General features: G+C 42.3%; 1 protein-coding gene and 1 long non-coding RNA gene across 2 annotated transcripts in view; both read left to right on the top strand.

Moving 5' to 3' along the window:
- The window catches only part of LOC110491822 (beta-citrylglutamate synthase B-like), a 39,186-nt gene that overhangs the window by 3,276 nt on the left and 11,856 nt on the right, over positions 1-24,054 (top strand). The window contains exons 2-3 of the mRNA XM_021565612.2: positions 5,835-6,065; positions 13,823-13,909. Of these exons, the coding sequence (XP_021421287.2) occupies positions 5,835-6,065; positions 13,823-13,909 (318 nt within the window). The remainder of the gene's footprint in view (positions 1-5,834; positions 6,066-13,822; positions 13,910-24,054) is intronic.
- Positions 6,072-11,151, top strand: LOC110491823. Its single transcript, XR_002468909.2, has 2 exons — positions 6,072-9,028; positions 10,532-11,151. It is a non-coding gene; the product is annotated as an uncharacterized LOC110491823 (long non-coding RNA).

Here is a 24,054-nt window from a genome sequence, read left to right as displayed (position 1 = left end):
TGGATAATCTGTGAGAAACCCAGGAGGAAGGGAGGGTAGGACTATTGGCCTAGATAGGTAGGGAAATAGACAGCTGTCTAGGTTAGCCAGAGCTACAACTGGAGCAGGGTTGTATCCTGTAGGGCCTGCCCTCTAATCCCAGCTGGCCCCAGATCTACATATATGGCTTTAGTCGTTAGTGTTGACATCACAGATTAACGGCCATTGGAGAGTTTGGCCATAATGGCAGCTTTAGGTCACACTAAACCATTTTTCACACTAAGCCATTCAACCAATCCCATCAACCCTGTGAAACCCACAGTTCAGGTGGATCATTATGAGATTATTATAAAACTAAATTAAGTAGCAGAGAGAACAGTCTGTGGCTTGGGTGGCTGGAAACTTTGACAATGTTTTGGGCCTTCCTCTGACATTGACGTTGATAACGGCAGACTCTGGCCTTGACCCCACTGTCCTAGGGTGTCTCAGGGGGAGTTGGGATATGCAAAAAACACATTTCCAAATAGGACAAATATATGGAAATGGTACATATAGAAGCACCCACCAAATTATTATTATTATGTCCACTGCCAAACCCAATGGTCATCCAAAGGAATCTCACATCCCATGATTCAGAAATAAAGAGTTGTGCACGAGGAAGACAGGTTATGAATTGATTAATTATTATTTGGCCTTCCTTGTGGAGGCCACACAAACACACTTGTCAATGCTAGACAAATATAACATGTCCATAATATTATAGAAAAGGCAATAGGACATAGGATCTCATGAGCGATGGCCAATTTAACACATTGTGATTTTCCACCAGCAGTCATATGATGTGAGACAAGATGCATCATTAATAGACCAAGGATGGAATTCCCTATCTTTCTTTAATCCTAATCTTGGCATCGAACACTGAGGAAAGACTCCCAATTGACAAACTATGCTGAACTATAACAGCTTTCCCATGTGGGCATATGAACACTTCTGCTTTTGACAAGGCCGTTTTAGCTCAATTGTTTTAGCTTAAACTAAAATAATTTGATAAATAGGAATAGCCTATTTCCCTAGACATTGTCAGCTGTAAAATTTTGTATTCAATGAAGGACAAACGTGCCTTGGAAATGGCAAAGAGCAAAGTGTGAGGAAACACCAAGTCGCCTGAAGAATAGGTTCAGCTGGTTTTTAGAAGGGAACAGAGAAGTCAGTGTAGCATTTCACCTCTTTTTATTAGCCTATGGCTGAAGTTGAATGGATAATTCACATGTCTCCCAATATAATGTCAGCATTCGGCTGTATTTAGCTTGGGTAATGATCCCCATTTTCTGAATTTGGAAGTGAAATGCATATAGGTTGATATGTGTTTAATCCTTCCTTTATAAACAGATATAGAAATAAATAAGCTACTTTCATGTTATCTTTTTGTTTACAACACTTTTAGCCTATTTAATAAAGTGTTGAAGGGTACACTAAGGTCGTATGCTAGTTGACATGGCAGGTCAGGGAGAGATTATCAGTTTTTATGAGTTTCTTTTTTTTAATCTCGTGATGTAATAACGCCCTGGCGGTCAAAGACTGATCATTTCTCTCCCACTGTAGCGAGCTGTGTCACGACAACTCATTTGCTTGCTCTCAAGTGATGGGAAAAGGTGCATTTGCATATTAGGACTCTGTATTTGGCAAAGCAGTTTACATAGTTCTAGATAGATATGAGGCCGCAGGGCATTAATGGTTATTATACCAAGGGAAACACTCACTACCTCATGGATGCTGTCCTCTCCAATCAATCAGACAGTGCATAGGCGAAGCCGTCCCTGTGTGTCACAAAACACATCTTAATGTCACTTCAAATCCTGCCTAAGAACACATGAGGCGTTGTTGTCAATACCAACCAGTTAGGATTGAAACCTGGCCCATGAAATTAAATGACATACACCGTACGCCATCAACTGATGCATTAGTATGGTATTGGTTGGGTAACATTAGGGATGGGCAATTTTGATGGGGATAGGGGCCACAAAAAAGAGGCTCATGGTTCTGCGTACCCACATCCATACCCCTCCCCTTGCGAGCAAAACAGTTCTGCACACTTCCTTTGGTCCAGCTTGATCCTTGCTGACAGGGCCAGCAGCAGCACATTCAGTAGCAGCCTAATCACAGTGTGTGATTGAGGGCGTTTTCAGCTAAATAGACCTGAAGTACAATAAATAACCTACTATAGCACATATTGTGATAAAGAACATCAACTGAGATGTTGATTATTATTGGAGATGAGCAAATCACATAGTAGTTCTAACAAGAGACAGACTCTTGCAAGGAATAACTCAATAGGTTATTCTCTAAATGATTGTATACAATTGCTTAATAGGCCCAGTCCCTACATATTTGGAATGCACCAATGCATGGTAATTTCTCACATAAACATTGAAAAAGTCCACACACCATCTGACAACAGCTGAAAATCACAGTTTAATGTGTGTGTGTGTGTGTGTTTGTGTCGGCTACGTGGCTGTATTGTCGCTAGACAAGACAGACCAGTGTCCAGCCAGCCAGTCACCCACCCTTTCCCCAGAGGAAGTGGTGCCCGCCTGGCCCGTGCCAATGCTGTGGCCAGGGCTGGCAAAGCTCGTTGAGTGTTGGCATGTCAGCCCAGCCGTATTGTGACATCACGGCGGAATGCACAGAATGCCAGAGCGGGATGGGAGCCCCCCACTCAGCAGTTATGGAGCCAGTCAGCCCTGTCAGACACAACGAAAATAACACACAGTTCAACACCCGTGGGGACGGAAGGCCCTGCACACGGAAAGATGACTGGTAGATTAGTTGGCCGTAAACATCATTTTGTCACTAGAAATTGGAAACACTATATTCCCGAATGGTCCTTCTGCAAAAGGGAATAGAGGGTTATAAGAACATTTTGTAAATGTTTTCAAAATGACTGTCTGTGACACTACTATGAGCGCACTGGATGCGAACAGATTCCTCAGGGTTTTTCCATGTGACCTGTGTAGTTGCCTTGGAAACCGACACAAGTGATGTGGACACCGAATACTGTCTTGGCCAGTGTCCTTTGATACTTCATTGTAGCATGGCTCGCTCAACGGCTGCACAATCAAACCAGTATGAATGGGGGGGGGGGGGGGGGGGGGTGCATGCAGTGAGTGAATTCCCCAATTGAATACTGAGAGTGAGAGGAGGGGGGGACAGGCAGGGTTATTCCTAAACAAACACTTTCCACTTCTGACTCATCCCCTGCCACATACACACACTTCTCCCCACCTCCCCTGCAGTTCTTTATGCATACATCTCCATCCTTTTCTATTGTCCTGCTGCATTTATCTCTGACCATCGTTTGAACCAAAAATGGCCCATCTCCTTCCTTCTTTCTGTGACTTCTCAAGCATCAGTTTGAAGTTTGAATGAATGCTTACGAGCCTGCTGCCGTCTACCACCGCTCAGTCAGACTGCTCTATCAAATCATAGACTTAATTATAATATAATAAACACAGAAATACGAGCCTTTGGTCATTAATTTTTATAAGTTAAGTTTAATGCTAGCTAGCAACTTACCTTGGCTCCTAGCTGCACTCGCGTAACAGGTGGTCAGCCTGCCACGCAGTTTCCTCGTGGAATGCAATGTAATCGGCCACAATCGGCATCCAAAAATGCAGATTACCGATTTGTTATGAACACTTGAAATCGGCCTTAATAAATCGGCCATGTTAAAATCTCACAGTGAGAATGTAACCTTGAGCATAACAACGTTCAAACACGCAAACTATGTCAATATCAATACACATATGTATGCAATCTATAGATAACTATTTATAGCCAATCTCTTGTATACTTTAAACAAATTTGGTGCAAAATCTATCAGAGAATAGGTGCTGGTAGCACCTCTTGCGTGTATGATTGTAGAGAGCTCTTATGTGTATTTAGGTTCAGTCAATCTCCCAGGCTTAAGACTGGCTACATGAGTTATAAAACATGTTTGCAGGGTTGGTTCTGCATAGCTTGTTGAAATTGGGTGTTCTGGTGCCGCTCAGGCATTTTAAGGTATTTACTATAGATCTGGTAGCTGAGAGATGTAGATGGTATCTATGATTGTGTTTTAGATTGTGTATTTTAACTGTTGTTTGTATTCTAATGTGTAAAATGCTGGGCATTTGTCTCAATGGGACTCCCTGTTGAAATAAATGTGCTTATACCTTTCCTATATTGGGAGAAAGCACTGAACTATAAGCTGTATTAAGTATACTGCTGGGGATCTGTGCTCCTCTGGGGGCGATGACTCTTGGCCTTGAGGCCAGAGAAGTTGGCAGTGCCACAGGGAGCATGTGGATGTGAGCAGGGTGTGATGTGAGTGAGCGACACGGGCCGGACCCAGTCCAACTGAAGCACTAACACCACTAGGCTACCCTGCCTGGACCCACACCTCTGCTACACAGGGCCAGCTCAGAGCTCACACATCCAGAGCAGCTCGATAATGACTGGCCCTGCGTCATTATCAAACACAGCAGGATCCACTCACAACTTGTCTAGGCCTACGTGTTGGTGCTGTGGGAACAGATTTCTGGGGTTGTTTGTGGGATGCTAATGTGACATGGGAGGGACTGATGGGAGGGACTGATGGGAGGGACTGATGGGAGGGACTGGTGGCAAGAACGTTCTAAACAGACGCTACTTTTAGGTTGTCTGGTTGTTGTGCGATACATGCAAGCCACTGTAGCTACCAGAGTTGCTCTGCAAAATGTTATCAATGAAATATGTCCTCTTGACATTAGTGAAAGTGTAGACTGTTCATATGATTAATCAATAATATCCAATGATGTCTATATGAAACTACCATAAAACTTAAATTAATAGCCAGGGCGTTTATTTACTTAAATCATTGAACACAACAAGCGCTTATTAGAGACAGGCTTCTATTTGAGCCAGGCATCTATTTCTTTAATGTGCACAGTTTTTACTAATTTGCATAGTTAATTGTTTAATTCCAGCCTTCACTTCCAGCATTTTAATACATTTCTTCATTTCGTGCACTAATGTGTTATCATTTACACGCGGTCATGTTTCTTTTGTATTAGTATGCCTCTATTAAAAAATATCAAACTTTTCTTGACCATAATTATTCTCCTCTGACTGTACATTTTTGTCAATTCTTACTTCAAATCAAAATGTATTTGTCACATACAAGGTGTTTAGCAGATGTTGTTGCGGGTGTAGCGAAATGCTTGTGATTCTAGTTCCGACAATGCAGCAATATCTAACAAGTAATACCTAACAACTTCCCAACAAATCCCAAATACACACTAATCTAAGTAAAGGAATGGAATTCAGAATATATAAATATATGGATGAGCAATGTCAGAGCGGCATAGACTAAGATACAGTAGATAGTATAGAACACAGTATATACATATGAGATGAGTAATGTAAGATATGTAAACATTGTTAAAGTGACCACAAAAGGGCGATCATCTGATTTCTAGGGTTCCGTACTTCCGAAGTTGTGACTGTTTTTGTGCTTGCAAGTTAGCTAGCCGTTCTCAGCTGTTAGCAGCTAATGGCGATAAAAACAGATGATTTTCATATTTTTTTAAGTCATTACTGAATTATTTAATGTAACAAATATTTAAATATGTAACATTATTAAACCTTGTTTATTTGAAACAGTCTCTTGTTTGATGAAAAGTGTGCCGTTGCCCGGCTAATAAAAAGGGACAGGCGGAAATTTGAGACTGCATTTCATTTAAATCTTTACGGTATGTGAAATGTGACATTTGGAATATTTCACGCTAAAAACCTATTTTGTCTCTCTCTCCTCTCACTCTCTCTCATTCCCTCTCCAGGTCTGCGGGTCGAGCAGGAGGTGGTGACGTCCTACCCTCAGGTGGCGGTGGTGCGAGTCCCCACCCCCTGGGTGCAGTCGGACAGCGACATCACAGTGCTACGCCACCTGGAAAAGATGGGCTGCCGGCTGGTCAACCGGCCCCAGGCCATCCTCAACTGCGTCAACAAGTTCTGGACCTTCCAGGAGCTGGCCGGCCATGGGGTCCCACTCCCTGACACCTTCTCCTACGGTGAGCTACTAAGCTTGGTCATATTATTCCTGATTCCTGAGCTTAGAAAATCCAGTGTATGAATTCGGTGTATTCTTGTATTGGATATATGCCAATCATGCTTTTGAATGCACTTGAGTTGGTCTGAGAGTGTCCTTACCAAGTTCTACAACCAGGATTAACTTAAGTCACCCAAGAGACCGGAGTCTGGTCGAGTGGGTAAAGTATGAAACACACCGAGAATCTCACTGCTGATAGACTGCAGAAAAGTACTTATCACAGTGGGAGGCCGTTCCTTCTCTTGCTTGAACAAAAGCGGTACCTGCTGTGGGCCGACCCGGTAGAGACGAACCTAGCAAGGCTCGTCAGTGGCCAAAAACTTGACTTTGATCCAATCAGAGAGCACAAACCCCACTTGGGGTAGCCAAAAAAATAAAATGAGAAAAGAGGGCATTTTCTCCGTAAATCCATGGTGAACCAGTCACACTTCATATGCAATGTAGGCTATGGGATGGTAGTTAGCTAAGTGCACAGACCCAATGCGCACAACACTAAATACTTCTTCCAAGCTAGCTAACCACTTAAGCACTCCTTAGCTAGCTAGCCATATCCATGTGAAGTAGGGGTGCTGAGGGTGCTACAGCACCCCCTGACAAATCATTATAAATGAAAGAAAAACATATTTTTTCAAAAAAGTGGTCCACTGGGCCTTTATTAGCCCCCCCCCCCAAATGTCTCAGCACCCTTCTTCACATGGCCATGTAGCTAGCAAATATGCTAACACTAGTTGATCTTAAGAATGCATCATAAAAGAAAAAGCATTTGACCCATCCAGTCCCCTCTGTCATCATCACTTTCTCAAACACTCTAAAAAAAATATTTGTCACATTTTGCCTGGAATCTCTGACTTCTCTACTTTGGACAAAGCAGGATGTGGAATAATACAGGCAGGCAACGAGGCCTGTACGCCAAAACCACACTTGCTGTGTTTTTATTTTGTTTTAAGACCAAACCAAAGCAGAGAGGAAAGGTGTATTTTAATATATTTAGTGCCACTGCAGAAATCTAGTGCTTTGTATTTTGGTGAGGGCAACCTAACACTCCTCAGACTACAAAGAGGCCGGAGTGTTTATGTAACGCGCCCCTCCACCAACCATCATGACTTGGACAATAAAAAAATCCCTCCCTGCTGCCCCTAACCTCCTCTGGCTCTCCTGCCGTAGCAGCCGGTGACGTGGTAGAGCTGGGCCTGACATTTGCTGCTGCTCTCTTTCGCTCTGTCTCACAGCAGAGTGTGGATGTGTGCTTTTTGGAGAAGGCATGTGCAGGGCAGCTCACATCTGGTCTTCTGTCAAAAGGCCAGACCACAGACAGAGAGCACCCAAAAATTGCAGTGTTCAATATTCCACATTAGTTCAGGCCCAGACAGCAAAACTAAGCAGATTTCGCTCTCCAGATAGCGTTTAAATGTCAGAAATTGTCCTGCTGGTCAATTGAATTTGACGTATTACTAGATATAGTCATATGAAAAGTCAGAGACGGCAGAACAACCAAGTATTAAAAGTATACGTCGGTATTTTGGATAATTTCCTATTTACGGAGAGAAAGACTAACTCATGGATACCATTGTTATGTGTATGCGTGCAAGTTGAAGGTAGCATATCGTTATTTTAGCGCAATTGCTGGAAGTCTATGGATATCTACTAGCTATCTTCTCTTAAAAGCAGGGAAATTAGCACTTTGTACTCTAAGTATATATGAAATTGTAAAATTTAAATTATAGTTATTTATTTTTGGAACTATTTTCTCCTAACTACGCATTTTATTAATCCGCTGTGACGGTGGGCAAGGATGGGCTGTGTGTGAGCTGGCCAGCTGAGACGTCGGGACAGCGGCAGTTTTGAACAAGTTTGCTAGCTAGATATCAAGTAGGCAACGTGTGAGAAGAGAACATCAATTGTAAAACCCACAGAAGAACAAGAGTACATCAACAGTCCAAAACTATAGTAGCAGCCATGACTGTGAATATTCTTGACACTGCTGGAAGTATTTTCACGCTATTGGCTAGTTTACGTTACCTTGACAGCTAGCTAGCACATGTAGTAGAGTGTGGTGAGACTTGGGTTACATCAACGGACTAGTCCAATATTGAAAATGGTTTGTTGGTATGCTGTAAAAGTTTGCAATAACAAACCAAGGAAGTGGTCGGCTATAATCTTTCACAAACTTCCATTGAATAATCCGGACTAATTTAAACTATGGCTAGTTGCCGTGAATATAGACAACGCTGACCAAGGACCTCAGAAAGGTTGTAGCTATTTTTTTAGAGGATGAACTGACGAGCCATAAGATGAGACGTTTCCTGACGCATACAGTGGTCATTCTACGCACGCCAGAACAAAGTAGAATGGGGTAAGTGTGATGATGATCTAACAGTATGTGATTGATTGAGTAGGAGCTAGCTGTTCTCATGATAAAATGTGATAGGCCTGTCAATTGTCTTGTGGATAAACTGTCCATGTCATCCATTACATTTAATGGAATGCCCTCCTCTCAAAGCCAAAGTATAGCTGAGTACAACAAAACAACTTAAAATTCACAAAACTATGTGATGTCCTTTCATTATAAAAAATTGTGTGGTGCCATTATTTTAATCATTATTCAAATTGATTTAAACACTTTCCACCTAATTATACAATTTCCACATGCTTTAGAAACAAATAAATTGGCTTGACTTTATGGTGTTAGCTATGTAATAGGTGACAGCATGCCACAATAACAAAACAGCTATTATGGCTTTCTTCAAATGTGTTCTCGTTTGCTTATGAATACCAACATTTCCTGTACCCTTTTCCTTTATTTTTAACTAACGTTGAGATAGATGACGTGACTGCTGTGGACTGTCCACAAGGAACGGACTCCATGTCTGCTGAAGTAACATCGCATTCAAAACCAGAATAGAGGACAAGCCTCAACAGTTGTTGGTAGGTACTCAAAATATGCCATCAATGTTCTGGTTTACACTTTTTGGCACTTCTTTTGTCATATTGGGATGGTAATGCAATCATTGGCCTGTCTAGACAGATTTATTCTAACAAAAGGACAGGTAGCTCCTCCAGGATAGTTTGGTTGATTTGGGGAACGTGGGGGGGTTTCTCTGGGGGATGGTGCTCCCTTTCAAGTGTGCTCAGAGGCTCCCCTTTTCTAGTGTGCGACATGACCAAAAGTATGAAAATCTAATTCCAAAATCATGGGAGTTAATATGTAGTTGGTTCCCTCTTTTTTGCTGCTATAACAGCCTCCACTCTTCTGGGAAGGCTTTCCACTAGATGTGGGAACATTGCTGCGGGGACTTGCTTCCATTCAGCCACCAGAGCATTAGTGAGGTCAGGCACTGATGTTCGGTGATTAGGCCCGGCTAGCAGTCGGCGTTCCAATTCATCCCAAAGGTGTTTGATGGGGTTGAGGTCAGGGCTCTGTGCAGTCAAGTTCTTCCACGCCGATCTCGACAAACCATTGTCATGCTGAAACAGGAAAGTGCCTTCCCCAAACTGTTGCCACAAAGTTAGAAAAACAGAATCGTCTAGAATGTGCTTGTATGCTGTAGCTTTAAGATATCCCTTCACTGGAACAAATGTGGCCTAGCCCGAACCTTGAAAAACAGCCTCAGACCATTATTCCCCCTCCAAACTTTACAGGTGGCACTATGCATTCGGGAAGGTCGCGTCCTGGCATCCGCCAAACCCAGATTCGTCCGTCAGACTGCCAGATGGTGAAACGTGATTCATCACTCCAGAGAACGCGTTTCCACTGCTCCAGAGTCCAATGGTGGGGAGCTTTACACCACTCCAGCTGGCGCTTGGCATTGCACGGGGTGATCTTAGGCTTGTGTGCGGCTGCTTGGCCATGAAAACTCATTTCATGAAGATCCCGACGAACAGTTATTGTGCTGACGTTGCTTCCAGAGGCAGTTTGAAACTCTGTAGCGAGTGTTGTAACCGAGGACTAACGATTTTTATGCACTACGAGCTTCAGCACTTGGCGGTCCCGTTCTGTGATCTTGTAGCCTGAGCCAATGGTTGCTCCTAGATGTTTCCACTTCACAATAACAGCACTTACAGTTGACTGGAGCAGCTCTAGCAGGGCAGAAATTTGACGGTTCCATGTTGAAAGTCACTGAGCCATTTTCCTGCCAATGTTTGTCTATGGGGATTGCATGGATGTGTGCTCGATTTTTATACGCCTTTCAGCAACGGGTGTGGCTGAAATAGCCGAACCCACTAATTTGAAGGGGTGTCCACATACTTTTGTATATGTAGTGGATATACACTACGTCAATCACTACACTAATCTGATCAACTGCATCCAGCCTGATTGCAATGTAGCAAAGCAAGATGTGTCCCATATGTTATTTTTTATATGTACGACAACTTCCTTGTGTTTAGATTGTATTCACTGGTTTATCGTCTTCTCTTGCCTCATTTCAGGCACTCCAAGATCCAACGTTGTCTACCCAAAACAATCAAAACAGTGGATTGCACGGCTGATATATCAACCCACCGCTCAAAGATTCAGGGATGACCTGATGGAGATCACCCTGCAGAGACGAATGGACAAATACTTGGAGCCCAAACAAATCCTGTGGAAGAGGCTGTCGTTTGGCTGCCAACATAACCCCATGCAAAAACCCAGCAAGGAGGAGGTCATTACTGGTATCTCCATTAGCCATTCTTCCTTGGGTCCACATAAACACGACAAGTAACAAAACACTCTGATAGACAATTGCAGCACACACATCAAGATTCAAGTACACTTGGGGCTATTCTGACACCCCCAACTGACATGGTCCTCCTTGCACTACTACCTAATACAAACACACTTATTGTAACATCATTTGTTAGCCTCTGGTCATTATCTGTCTGCATCTTTAGCATGAAAAGAAAATCCATTCACTTTAGACTACTGCTATACCTACTTTGTACTGTCTATTTTATTGTATATTTACTTTTTATTGCTGTGAATTGTGTGAATGTCTTGTCTATACTGTGTATTGTACATTATGTGCAGTGATCTGTATTGTGTTGTATAAAATAAATAATTGCCGGTTCATCGATTGTCATGTCATTACATAGGTCTCTACCTTTAATATTCAAATGTTACTGAAACATTGACTTGACTCCTATATTTCATTCACACAACTATCTCATACTGTAATGAATCACTTATAGTAGATATTAACTAAAATGGCAGTGATTTGACAGAATTGGAACGAAATAAGTTGTACTGGTTCAAACAGCATTTATTAAAGTGATTTGTCTAAATTAGTTTGGCAATATCTGTCTGTGAAGCTAAATCATCAGAGTGTAATTACAACAGGCCCATTACATCCTCTTCTTGAATCCCATGTAGACTCATGTGGGCGAGGGATATTTGAGGCGAATGGCAGAAGCAACACGTGAATGCATGACTTCTGGTCCCAGTCTATAGCCCTTCAGTGCCTACTCCAACACCAGTTGATATGCAACCAGCCTGTATTGACTAAGAACAACTAAGTTGTTATTTGTGAGTAGCTAGAGCCAAAATGTAATAACAGGAAATAATTTAATTTGATCAGAATGAAATTATAAAACAAAAGTTAATAGATCTTTTATATTTTGTTACTGTGTGCTGGGACAAGCAAGAGTATTGTCACTTACTCGATAGACAGTGGTCCAGCAGGTATGGGCTACTTTTTCCAGTTTATTTTTGGGACAGAAGAATCCAGGTTTGATGAAAGCATAAAAGTCCTTGCGGTTTGTTAGTCTCTGGGTGCGCTGCTCTCTTCGCTGTAGATACACTACATGATCAAAAGTATGTGGACACCTGCTCTTCGAACATCTCATTAAAAAATCATGGACATTAATGTGGAGTTGGTCCCTCCCATTTTGCTGTTATAACAGCCTCCACTTTTCGGGAAAGGCTTTCCACTAGATGTTGGAACATTGCTGCGGGGACTTTCTTCCATTCAGCCACGAGCATTAGTGAGGTCGGGCACTGATGTGTGATTAGGCCTGGCTAACAGTCGACGTTCCAATTCATCTCAATAGTATTTGACGGGGTTGAGGTCAGGACTGTGCAGGCCAGTCAATTCTTCCACACTGATCTCGACAAACCATTTCTGTATGGACCTCACTTTCTGCACTGGGGCATTGTCATGCTGAAACAGGAAAGGGCCTTCCCCAAACTGTTGCCACAATGTTGGAAGCACAGAATCGTCTAGAATGTCATTGTATGCTGTAGCATTAAGATTTCCCTTAACGGGAACTAAGGGGTCTAGCACGAACCATGAAAAACGGTACCAGACCATTATTCCTCCTCTTCCAAATTTATAGTCTGCACTATGCATTGGGGCAGGTAGCGTTCTGCTGGCTTCTGCCAAGCCCAGATTCGTCCGTTGGACTGCCAGATGAAGCGCGATTCATCACTCCAGAGAACGCGTTTCCACCACTGAGGCCGATGCTTGGCATTTTGCATGGTGATCTTAGGCTGCTCGGCCATGGAAACCCACTTCATCAAGATCCCAACGAATAGTTCTTGTGCTGACGTTGCTTCCAGAGGCAGTTTACAACTCGGTAGTGAGTGTTGCAACCGAGGGACAGACGATTTATACGCGCTTCAGCACACCCGTTCCCGTTCTGTGAGCTTGTGTGGCCTACCACTTTGCAGCTAAGCCGTTGTTGCTTCTAGACGTTTCCATGTCACAATAACATCACTTACAGTTGACCGGAGCAGTTCTAAACTGACTTGGAAAAGTGGCATCCTATGACGTGCCACGTTGAAAGTCACTGAGCTCTTAAGTAAGGCCATTCCACTGACAAGTTTGTCTATGGAGATTGCATTGCTGTGTGCTCGATTTTATACACCTGTCAGCAACGGGTGTGGCTGAAATAGCCAAGTCCACTAATTTGAAAGAGTTTCCACATACTTTTGGTCATGTAGAGTATCAAGCCCCACTCAGCACAGCACAAACACTCTTTGTTGGTTGATATACCCCGCCGTCCCCCTCAGACCAGGGTCTCGCCACAACTTCTGCTAGCTCGTCTACTGACTCCGCTGATTCCCCCTCCCTCCTAAATTCTGTCTCTAACAAATATGGCTCTGAATAGAAATGTTCTTCTACTACCTCAAAGTCTGACATGATTCATCAAATGTTATTATTATTGGCAAATCATCATGTTATTATGATGATTTGCCAATAAGCAAGTGAGCTAGCTACTAAAAAGAACCCAAAGTAGTCCGTGAATGAGGAAGTTGATAGTCAATTTTACTGATAATCATCAGAAATTACATTCTAATTTATAAAATATTGATTACTGTGTATAGCTTTGTAAGTTTTTATAAATGATCGACCACCCAGATTTGGAGAAGTTAGGTCTATTTCCCAGGAGATGGTTAGTAGATACCCATAGACTTCCAGCAATTGCGGTAAGCTAATGATATGCTGCCTTCAACTTCCTTAGAACTGCATGCATAGACATAAAAATGGTATTTGTGAGTTCATCTGACTCTGGGTAAGTAGGAAATTACCCCAAATACCGAAATATCCCTTGAACAAAGAATGACATACCCACAACAATCCTCACCCAATGGCAATCATTCCTTGCTTCACAAGTCAGAACATGGTTCCTATAGCAACACACCCCATTTTGCACAGTCAAATGACTGGGCTACACAGATGGTAATGGAGAGATTTTGATCATTGGACAAATTGTAACGTGTGTATCTTGTGTTATTCGTAGGAGGACACGAGAACTTCCGCAAGATGATTGATGAAGCGGAACCGCTGGGCTACCCTGTGGTGGTGAAGAACGCACGTGGTCACAGAGGTTAGTCTGACCGCAATCATCCCCCCATTCACCTCTCTCACTCCTCTCTTTAATATCAAAACCAGCCCAGGCCTCTCGTTTTTTGCAAAACTGCTTCTCGAATCCTCTTCCACCATTGTGTGCGTGACCAATAGCACTTCGGTCCACCCATAAAATGAATTTAACAAAGGGGTGCTAAGTGATTGTCATTGTGAAAAGGAAAGCACATAGTACAAATCATCGACTGCTTATTTAAACCCATTTTTAGCATTCTCGCTGATTTTTCAACTTTCCTTCTCATTTAGAGTAGGATTGCCAGAGAAGTTTTTGACTAATGTCAAGTTAGGAAAGAGATTGAACCTTAGCTATTTCTGGCCCATCAACTTTTTATTCATAGTCATTGACACTTTAATTGGTCTCCCATTGTCTGTGTCTATAACAATAGACTTTGGGTAATGACAGAGCCTAGATAGTAGTATCAAGAAAGGGCATTGTTAACGCTAGAACCGCCATAGGCAAACGGCCACTGAAGTTTGCTTTTGTATATACAAACAAATCAGCCCCACCCAAAAAGCTACAGTGCATTCGGGAAGTATTCAGACCCCTTAACTTTTTCCACATTTTGTTACATTACAGCCATATTCTAAAATTGATAAAATAGTTTTTTCCCTTATCAATCTATACACAATACGCCATAAAAGTACATTTTATTTTTTATTTTGCTAATATATAAAAATTACAAAGTATTCAGACCCTTTACTAAGAACTTGGATGAAGCACCATTGGCAGCAATTACAGCCTTGAGTCTTCTTCGGTATGACGTTACAAGCGTGGCACACCTGTATTTGGGGAGTTTCTCCCATTTTTCGCTGCAGATCCTATCAGGTTAGATGGGAATTGTTGCTGCACAGCTATTTTCAGGTCTCTCCAGAGGTGTTCGATCGGGTTCAAGTCCAGGCTCTAGCTGGGCCACTCAAGGACATTCAGCGACTTGTCCTGTAGCCAGTTCTATGTTGTCTTTGTGCTTAGGGTCGTTGTCCTGTTAGATGAATCTTCGCCCGAGTCTGAGGTCCTGAGCACTCTGGAGCAGGTTTTCATCGTTAATCTTTGCCTCGACCCTGACTAGTCTCCCAGTCCCTGCCGCTGAAAAACATCCCCGCAGCATGATGCTGCCACCATCCTGCTTCACCGTAGGGATGGTGCCAGGTTTCCTCTAGATGTGACGCTTGGCATTTGGGCTAAATCAATCAAATGTATCAATCAAATGTATTTATAAAGCCCTTTTTACATCAGCCAATGTCACAAAGAGCTATAAACCCAGCCTAAAATCCCAAACAGCAAGCAATGCAGATGTAGAAGCACGGTGGCTAGGAAAAACTCCCTAGAAAGACAGGAACCTAGGATGAAACCTAGAGAGGAACCAGGCTCTGAGGGGGTGGCCAGTCTTTTTCTGGCGGTGCCGGGTTGAGATTATAACAGTACATGGTCAAGATGTTCAACCGTTCATAGATGACCAGCAGGGTCAAATAATAATCACAGTGATTGTAGAGGGTGCAACAGGTCAGCACCTCAGGAGTAAATGTCAGTTGGCTTTTCATAGTTGAGCATTAAGAGTTAGAGACAGCAGGTGTGGTAGAGAGAGAGTGTCGAAAACAGCACGTTCGGTGAATAGATCAGGGTTCCATAGCCGCAGGTAAAACAGTTGAAACTGGAGCAGCAGCACGACCAGGTGAACTGGGAACAGCAACGAGTCGTCAGACCAGGTAGTCCTGAAGCATGGTCCCAGGGCTCAGGTCCTCCGGGAGGGAGAGGGAGAGCGAGAGAATTAGAGGGAGCATACTTAAATTCCTACATGACACCGGATAAGACAGAAGAAATACTCCAAAAATAACAGACTGACCATAGCCCCCAGTCACAAACTATTGCAGCATAAATACTGGAGGCTGAGACAAGAGGGGACGGGAGACACTGGCCCCGTCTGACGATACCCCTGGACAGGGCCAACCAGGCAGGATATAACCCCACCCACTTTGCCAAAGCTCAGCCCCCACTCCACTAGAGGAATATCTTCAAACCATCACTTACTACCCGAGACAAGGCTGAGTATAGCCCACAAAGATCTCCCCCACGGCACGAACCCGAGGGGGGCGCCAACCCCGGACAGGAAGATCATGTCAGTGACTCAACCCACTCAAGTGATGCACCCCTGCTAGGGACGGGATGGAAGAGCACCAGTAAGCAAGTGGCTCAGCTCCCGTAATAGGGTTAGAGGCAGAGAATCCTGGTGGAGAGAGGGGAACCGCAAGGGCGGTTCATTGCTCCAGTGCCTTTCCGTTCACCTTCACACCCCTGGACCAGAATACACTCAATCATAGGACCTACAAAAGAGATGAGTCTTCAATAAAGACTTAAAGGTCGAGTCTGCGTCTCTCACATGGATAGGCAGACCAATCCATAAAAATTGAGCTCTATAGGAGAAAGACCTGCCTCCAGCTGTTTGCTTAGAAATTCTAGGGACAATAAGGAGGCCTGTGTCTTGTGACCGTAGCATACGTGTAGGTATGTACTAGAGGTCGACCGATTATGATTTTTCAATGCCAATACCGATTATTGAAGGACCAAAAAAAGCCGATACCGATTAATCGGACGATTTAAAAAAAAAAAATGTATTTGTAATAATGACAATTACAACAATACTGAATGAACACTTATTTTAACTTAATATATTACACCAATAAAATCAATTTAGCCTCAAATAAATAATGTAACATGTTCAATTTGGTTTAAATAATGCAAAAACAAAGTGTTGGAGTAAAAGTAAAAAAAGTAAAAGTGCAATATGTGCCATGTAAGAAAGCTAACGTTTAAGTTCCTTGCTCAGAACATATGAAAGCTGGTGGTTCCTTTTTAACATGAGTCTTCAATATTCCCAGGTAAGAAGTTTTTGGTTGTAGTTATTATAGGACTATTTCTCTCTATATCATTTGTATTTCATTAACCTTTGACTATTGATGTTCTTATAGGCACTTTAGTATTGCCAGTGTAACAGTATAGCTTCCGTCCCTCTCCTCGCCTCTACCTGGGCTCGAACCAGGAACACATCGACAACAGCCATCCTCGAAGCATCGTTACCCATGCAGAGCAAGGGGAATAACTACTCCAAGTCTCAGAGCGAGTGACGTTTGAAACGCTATTAGCGCGCACCCCGCTAACTAGCTAGCCATTTCACATCGATTACACAAGCCTAATCTCGGGAGTTGATAGGCTTGAAGTCATAAACAGCACAATGCTTGAAGCACAACGAAGAGCTGCTGGCAAAACACACAAAAGTGCTGTTTGAATGAATGCTTACGAGCCTGCTGGTTCCTACCATCGCTCAGTCAGACTGCTCTATCAAATCATAGACTTAATTATAACAGAATAACACACAGAAATACGAGCCTTAGGTCATTAATATAGTCGAATCCGGAAACTATCATCTCGAAAACAAGACGTTTATTCTTTCAGTGAAATACGGAACCGTTCCGTATTTTATCTAATGGGTGGCATCCATAAGTCTAAATATTCCTGTTACATTGCACAACCTTCAATGTTGTCATAATTACGTAAAATTCTGGCAAATTAGGCGGCCCAAACTGTTGCATATACCCTGCGTGCAATGAACGCAAGAGAAGTGACAATTTCACCTGGTTAATATTGCCTGCTAACTTGGTTTTCTTTTAGCTAAATATGCAGGTTTAAAAATGTATATTGATTTTAAAGAAAGGCATTGATGTTTATGGTTAGGTACACATTGGAGCAAGGACAGTCCTTTTTCGCGAATACGCACCGCATCGATTATATGCAACGCAGGACACGCTAGATAAACTAGTAATATTATTAACCATCTGTAGTTAATCACTAGTTATGATTGATTGATTGTTTTTTTATAAGACAAGTTTAATGCTAGCTAGCAACTTACCTTGACTTACTGCATTCGCGTAACAGGCAGGCTCCTCGTGGAGTGAAATGAGAGGCAGGTGGTTAGAGCTTTGGACTAGTTAACTGGAAGGTTGCAAGATTGAATCCCCGAGCTGACAGAGTAAAAATCTGTCGTTCTGCCCCTGAAAAAGGCAGGTAACCCACTGTTCCTAGGCCGTCATTGAAAATAATAATGTGTTCTTAACTGACTTGCCTAGTTAAATAAAGGTGTTTTAAAAAAATTGGCCAAATCGGTGTCCAAAAATACCGATTTCCGATTGTTAGGAAAACTTTAAATCGCCCAAATGTAATCGGCCATTCCGATTAATCGGTCGACCTCTAGTATGTACGGCCGGATCAAATCGGATAGACAGGTAGGAGCAAGCCCATGTAATGCTTTGTAGGTTATCAGTAAAACATTGAAATCAGCCCTAGCCTTTACAGGAAGCCAGTGTAGAGTGGCTAGCACTGGAGTAATATGATCACATTTTTGGGTTCTAGTCAAGATTCTAGCAGCCGTGTTTAGCACTAACTGAAGTTTATTTACTGCTTTAACCGGGTAGCCGGAAAGTAGAGCGTTGCAGTAGTCTAATCTAGAAGTGACAAAGCATGGATTAGCTTTTCTGCATCATGGAAAAAAGCTGTCATTGAAATAGTCTTGATACATTTGAAATCGGAAGTTTACATACACCTTAGCCAAATACATTTAAACTCCGTTTTTTCACAGTTCCTGACATTTAATCCTAGTATAAATTCCCTGTTTTAGGTCAGTTAGGATCACCACTTTATTTTAAGAATGTGAAATGTCAGAATAATAGTAGGGAGAATTATTTATTTCAGCTTTTATTTCTTTCATTACATTCCCAGGGGGTCAAAAGTTTACATACACTCAATTAGTGTTTGGCAGCATTGCTTTAAATTGTTTAACTTGGGCCAAACATTTCGGGTAGCCTCCCCCTTTTTCCTCCAAACATAATGATGGTCATTATGGCCAAACAGTTCTATTTTTGTTTCATCAGACCAGACCAGATCAGACCAGAGGACATTTCTCCGAAAAGTACAATCTTTTTCCCCACATGCTGTTGCAAACCGTAGTCTGGCTTTTTTATGGTGGTTTTGGAGCAGTGGCTTCTTCCATGCTGAGCGGCCTTTCAGGTTATGTTGATATAGGACTCATTTTACTGTGGATATAGATGCTTTTGTACCTTTTTCCTCCAGCATCTTCACAAGGTCCTTTGCTGTTGTTCTGGGATTGATTTGCACTTTTCGAACCAAAGTACATTAATATCTAGGAGACAGAACGCGTCTCCTTCCTGAGCGTTATGACTTCTGTGTGGTCCCATGGTGTTTATACTTGCGTATTATTGTTTGTACAGATGAACATGGTACCTTCAGGCTTTTGGAACCAGACTTGTGGAGGTCTACAATTTTTTTCTGAAGTCTTTGGCTGATTTCTTTTGATTTTCCCATGATGTCAAGCAAAGAGGCACTGAGTTTGAAGGTAGGCCTTGAAATACATCCACAGGTACACCTCCAATTGACTCAAATTATGTAAATTAGCCTATCAGAAGCTTCTAAAGTCATGACATCATTTTCTGGAATTTTCCAAGTTGTTTAAAGGCACAGTCAACTTAGTGTATGTAAACTTCTGACCCACTAGAATTGTGATACAGTGAATCATAAGTGAAATAATCTGTTTGTAAACAATTGTTGGAAACATTTTTTTGTGTCATGCACAAAGTAGATATCCTAACCGACTTGCCGACACTAGTTTGTTAACAAGAAATATGTAGAGTGGTTGAAAAACACGTTTTAATGACTCCAACCTAGATGTATGTAAACTTTCGACTTCAACTGTATGTTTGTCAAAAGAGAGATCAGGTTCCAGAGTAACGCAGAGGTCCTTCACAGTTTTATTTGAGACGACTGTACAACCATCAAGATTAGATCAGATCCAACAGAAGATCTCTTTGTTTTTTGGGACCTAGAGCTAGCATCTCTGTTTTGTCCGAGTTTAACCTCTTATGGCTGCATCCCTTGTTCTCAATTTCAGCCTAAAGACATACCCTAATCTAACTGCCTGTAGCTCAGCCCCAGAGGCAAGGATATGCATATTCTTGATATCATTTGAATGGAAACATTCTGAAGTGTATCGAAATCTTAATTGAATGTAGGAGAATTTAACAGTAGATCTGGTGGAAGAAAAGAGAAAGAAAGAGCATACGTTTTCTGTTTTTTATTGTTGTAGCATCATCTTTCACATGTACTAGAATAGCCACACAGTCAGATAGGATGCTGGAGATAATTTTGATGGATAACACAACAGGGCAACTGTAGGTGTGCAACGTTTCAGACTGATAACTTCAGGAATGGGTGAGCTACATGACATTTAGCATGAAGTCACCCAGGTGTTCCACACAAGTTGCCCAAATGTACTCAAGTGGCCGAATTGGTGAAATTACCTATAACTATGTACAACATATGAAAAAGCAATTCTAACACACACCAAAAAATATAGAAATATTAAAAAAAATATATTAGAAAATAAATATAAAAAAAAAACAGTAGACCCTTTGAAAGTCCTCTACACAATATTTTGCTGCCTGTGCCATGTCCCATAGCAGTCTCTTTCTGATGTAAAGCAGAGGCAAACTGAACAGTGGTGCAGGTCATGCGACACAGAACACAACGACGCCTCCATGCTGTGCCCTTTTGGCCCTGAGGCACAGTCATGCCTGCAGTAATGAACTGTGGCATATGAACACCACTGGAGGCAGGAGTAGAGGGGGCAGAGGTAGAGCGGGCAGCTTGGCACCGGGGGCTCCCAGTCGGAGTCGCTATCACTGTGAAAGAAAACATTTAAAAAAAAATTGTATTGTATGAGCCTTTTATCATCACCTAAAATAAACAGATATGTATTGTATAGAGCAGAGGGAACAGTCAATAAGGTGAAGTGCTGTTCCATTCAACTCCGGCCATTATTGTGGGCCTGCCCTCCCCCGAACAGCACCCAACAGCTATTTCATATGGAAATAGAGAGGAGTAGCAGGCGCAGTGGCCATGTGTGTGTTTGCTGTTCTACTCCATTCCATTTGAATAAAAAAATGGTAAATATATATATATATCTGACATGGAATATATATATATATATATATATATATATATATATATATATATACACACACACACACACACACACACATCATACACAGTGGGGCAAAAAAGTATTTAGTCAGCCACCAATTGTGCAAGTTCTCCCACTTAAAAAGATGAGAGAGGCCTGTAATTTTCATCATAGGTACACTTCAACTATGACAGACAAAATCCAGAAAATCACATTGTAGGATTTTTTATGAATTTATTTGCAAATTATGATGGAAAATAAGTATTTGGTCACCTACAAACAAGCAAGATTTCTGGCTCTCACAGACCTGTAACTTCTTCTTTAAGAGGCTCCTCTGTCTTCCACTCCTGTATTAATGTTTGAACTTGTTATCCGTATAAAAGACACCTGTCCACAACCTCAAACAGTCACACTCCAAACTCCACTATGGCCAAGACCAAAGAGCTGTCAAAGGACACCAGAAACAAAATTGTAGACCTGCACCAGGCTGGGATGACTGCATCTGCAATAGGTAAGCAGCTTGGTTTGAAGAAATCAACTGTGGGAGCAATTATTAGGAAATGGAAGACATACAAGACCACTGATAATCTCCCTCGATCTCACCCCGTGGGGTCAAAATGATCACAAGAACGGTGAGCAAAAATCTCAGAACCACACGGTGGGACCTAGTGAATGACCTGCAGAGAGCTGGGACCAAAGTAACAAAGACTACCATCAGAAACACACTACGCCGCCAGGGACTCAAATCTTGCAGTGCCAGACGTGTCCCCCTGCTTAAGCCAGTACATGTCCAGGCTCGTCTGAAGTTTGCTAGAGAGCATTTGGATGATCCAGAAGAAGATTGGGAGAATGTCATATGGTCAGATGAAACCAAAATATAACTTTTTGGTAAAAACTCAACGTATGTATCGATACGTATCGTGTATCGTGAGATTTTGAGTGAAAACCTCCTTCCATCAGCAAAGGCATTGAGAGTTGAAACGTGGCTGGGTCTTTCAGCATGACAATGATCCCAAACACACCGCCCGGGCAACGAAGGAGTGGCTTCGTAAGAAGCATTTCAAGGTCCTGGAGTGGCCTAGCCAGTCTCCAAATCTCAACCCCATAGAAAATCTTTGGAGGGAGTTGAAAGTCCGGGATGCCCAGCAACAGCCCCAAAACATCACTGCTCTAGAGGAGATCTGCATGGAGGAATGGGCAAAAAATAACAGTTTGTGAAAACCTTGTGAAGACTTACAGAAAACGTTTGACCTCTGTCATTGCCAACAAAGGGTATATAACAAAGTATTGAGATAAACAGGGTAGCCTAGTGGTTAGAGTGTTAGACTAGTAACCGGAAGGTTGCAAGTTCAAACCCCCGAGCTGACAAGGTACAAATCTGTCGTTCTGCCCCTGAACAGGCAGTTAAACCCACTGTTCCTAGGCAGTCATTGAAAATAAGAATTTGTTCTTAACTGACTTGCCTAGTTAAATAAAGATAAAATAAAATCGACCAAATACTTATTTTCCACCATAATTTGCAAATAAATTCATTAAAAATCCTACAATGTGATTTTCTGGATTTTTTTCCTCATTCTGTCTGTCATAGTTGAAGTGTACCTATGATGAAAATTACAGGCCTCATCTTTTTCAGTGGAGGAACTTGCACAATTGGTGGCTGACTAAATACTTTTTTGCCCCACTGTAGGTGTAGTTATTAGTGACTATGCAAGTGACTAAGTGACTATGCATAGATAACAGATAGTAGCAGCAACGTAAAAGAGGGTGTTTGGGGGGGGGCAAATAGTTTGGGTTGCCATTTGTTTAGCTGTTCAGGAGTCTTATAGCTTGGTGGTAGAAGCTGTTTATAGAAGCCTCATGGACCTAGACTTGGCACTTGCTACTGCTTGCCATGCGGTAGCAGAGAGAACAGTCTAGGACTAGGGTGGCTGGAGCCTTTGAGGATTTTTAGGATCTTCCTCTGACACTGCCTGGTATAGAGGTCCTGGATGGCAGGAAGCTTGGCCCGGTGATGTCTTGGGCCTTACGCACTACCCTCTGTTGTGCCTTGCAGACGGAGGCCAAGCAGTTGCCATACCAGGCAGTGATGCAACCCGTCAGGATGCTCTCGATGGTGCAGCTGTAAAACGTTTTGAGGATCTGAGGACCCATGACAAATCTTTTCAGTCTCTGGAGAGGGAATAGGTTTTGTCGTGCCCTCTTTACGACTGTCTTGGTGGCCTTGGACCATGTTAGTTTGTTCATGTTAGTTTGTTGGTGATGTGGACGCCATCCTCTCATGGAAATGCTTTTTATTTAGCGACAGTATCAAAAATAAATTTGGGATTGTTCTTATTCGCCTCAATTAAGTTGGAAAAATAGGATAATCGAGCAGCAGTGAGGGCTCTTCAACATTGTGCGTTACTGTCTTTCCAAGCTAGTCGGGTGGATCTGTTAAGGTTTTCTTCTGTCGAAAGAGAGGAGGACCAAAATGCAGCTTGGTTATCTTTATACATCTTTAATAAAGATGATAACGAACAATACAAAAACAATAAACGTAACGTGAAAAACCCGAAACAGCCCTATCTGGTGCAAACAAACACAGAGACAGGAACAATCACCCACGAAACACTCAAAGAATATGGCTGCCTTAATATGGTTCCCAATCAGAGACAACGATAAACACCTGCCTCTGATTGAGAACCACTCCAGGCAACCATAGACTTCTAGACAACTATACTACACCACAATCCCATAATCTACAGAAAAACCCTAGACAAAACACACCATATAAATAACCCATGTCACACCCTGGCCTGACCAAAATAATAAAGAAAACACAAAATACTAAGACCAGGGCGTGACAGGATCAACATTTCCGTTCCAATTTTCTGGAAGCTATCTTCAGGGCTCGGGTATTTTCTGTATACCAGGTAGCAAGTTTCTTATGACAAATGTTTTTTGTTTTTAGGGGTGCGACTGCATCTAGGGTATTACGCAAGTAGACTTTAGTTCCTTAGTTAGGTGGTTAACCAATTGTTATACTCCGATGTCCTTGGGTAGGTGGAGGGAGTCTAGAAGGGAATCAGGAATCTTTGAGTTG

This window comes from Oncorhynchus mykiss, chromosome 16, assembly GCF_013265735.2.
Source record: "Oncorhynchus mykiss isolate Arlee chromosome 16, USDA_OmykA_1.1, whole genome shotgun sequence".
In the NCBI taxonomy this organism is placed as follows: Eukaryota; Metazoa; Chordata; class Actinopteri; order Salmoniformes; family Salmonidae; genus Oncorhynchus; species Oncorhynchus mykiss.
The sequence above is the reverse complement of the archived record's forward strand: the minus strand, read 5'-3'. Positions and strand labels throughout refer to the sequence as shown.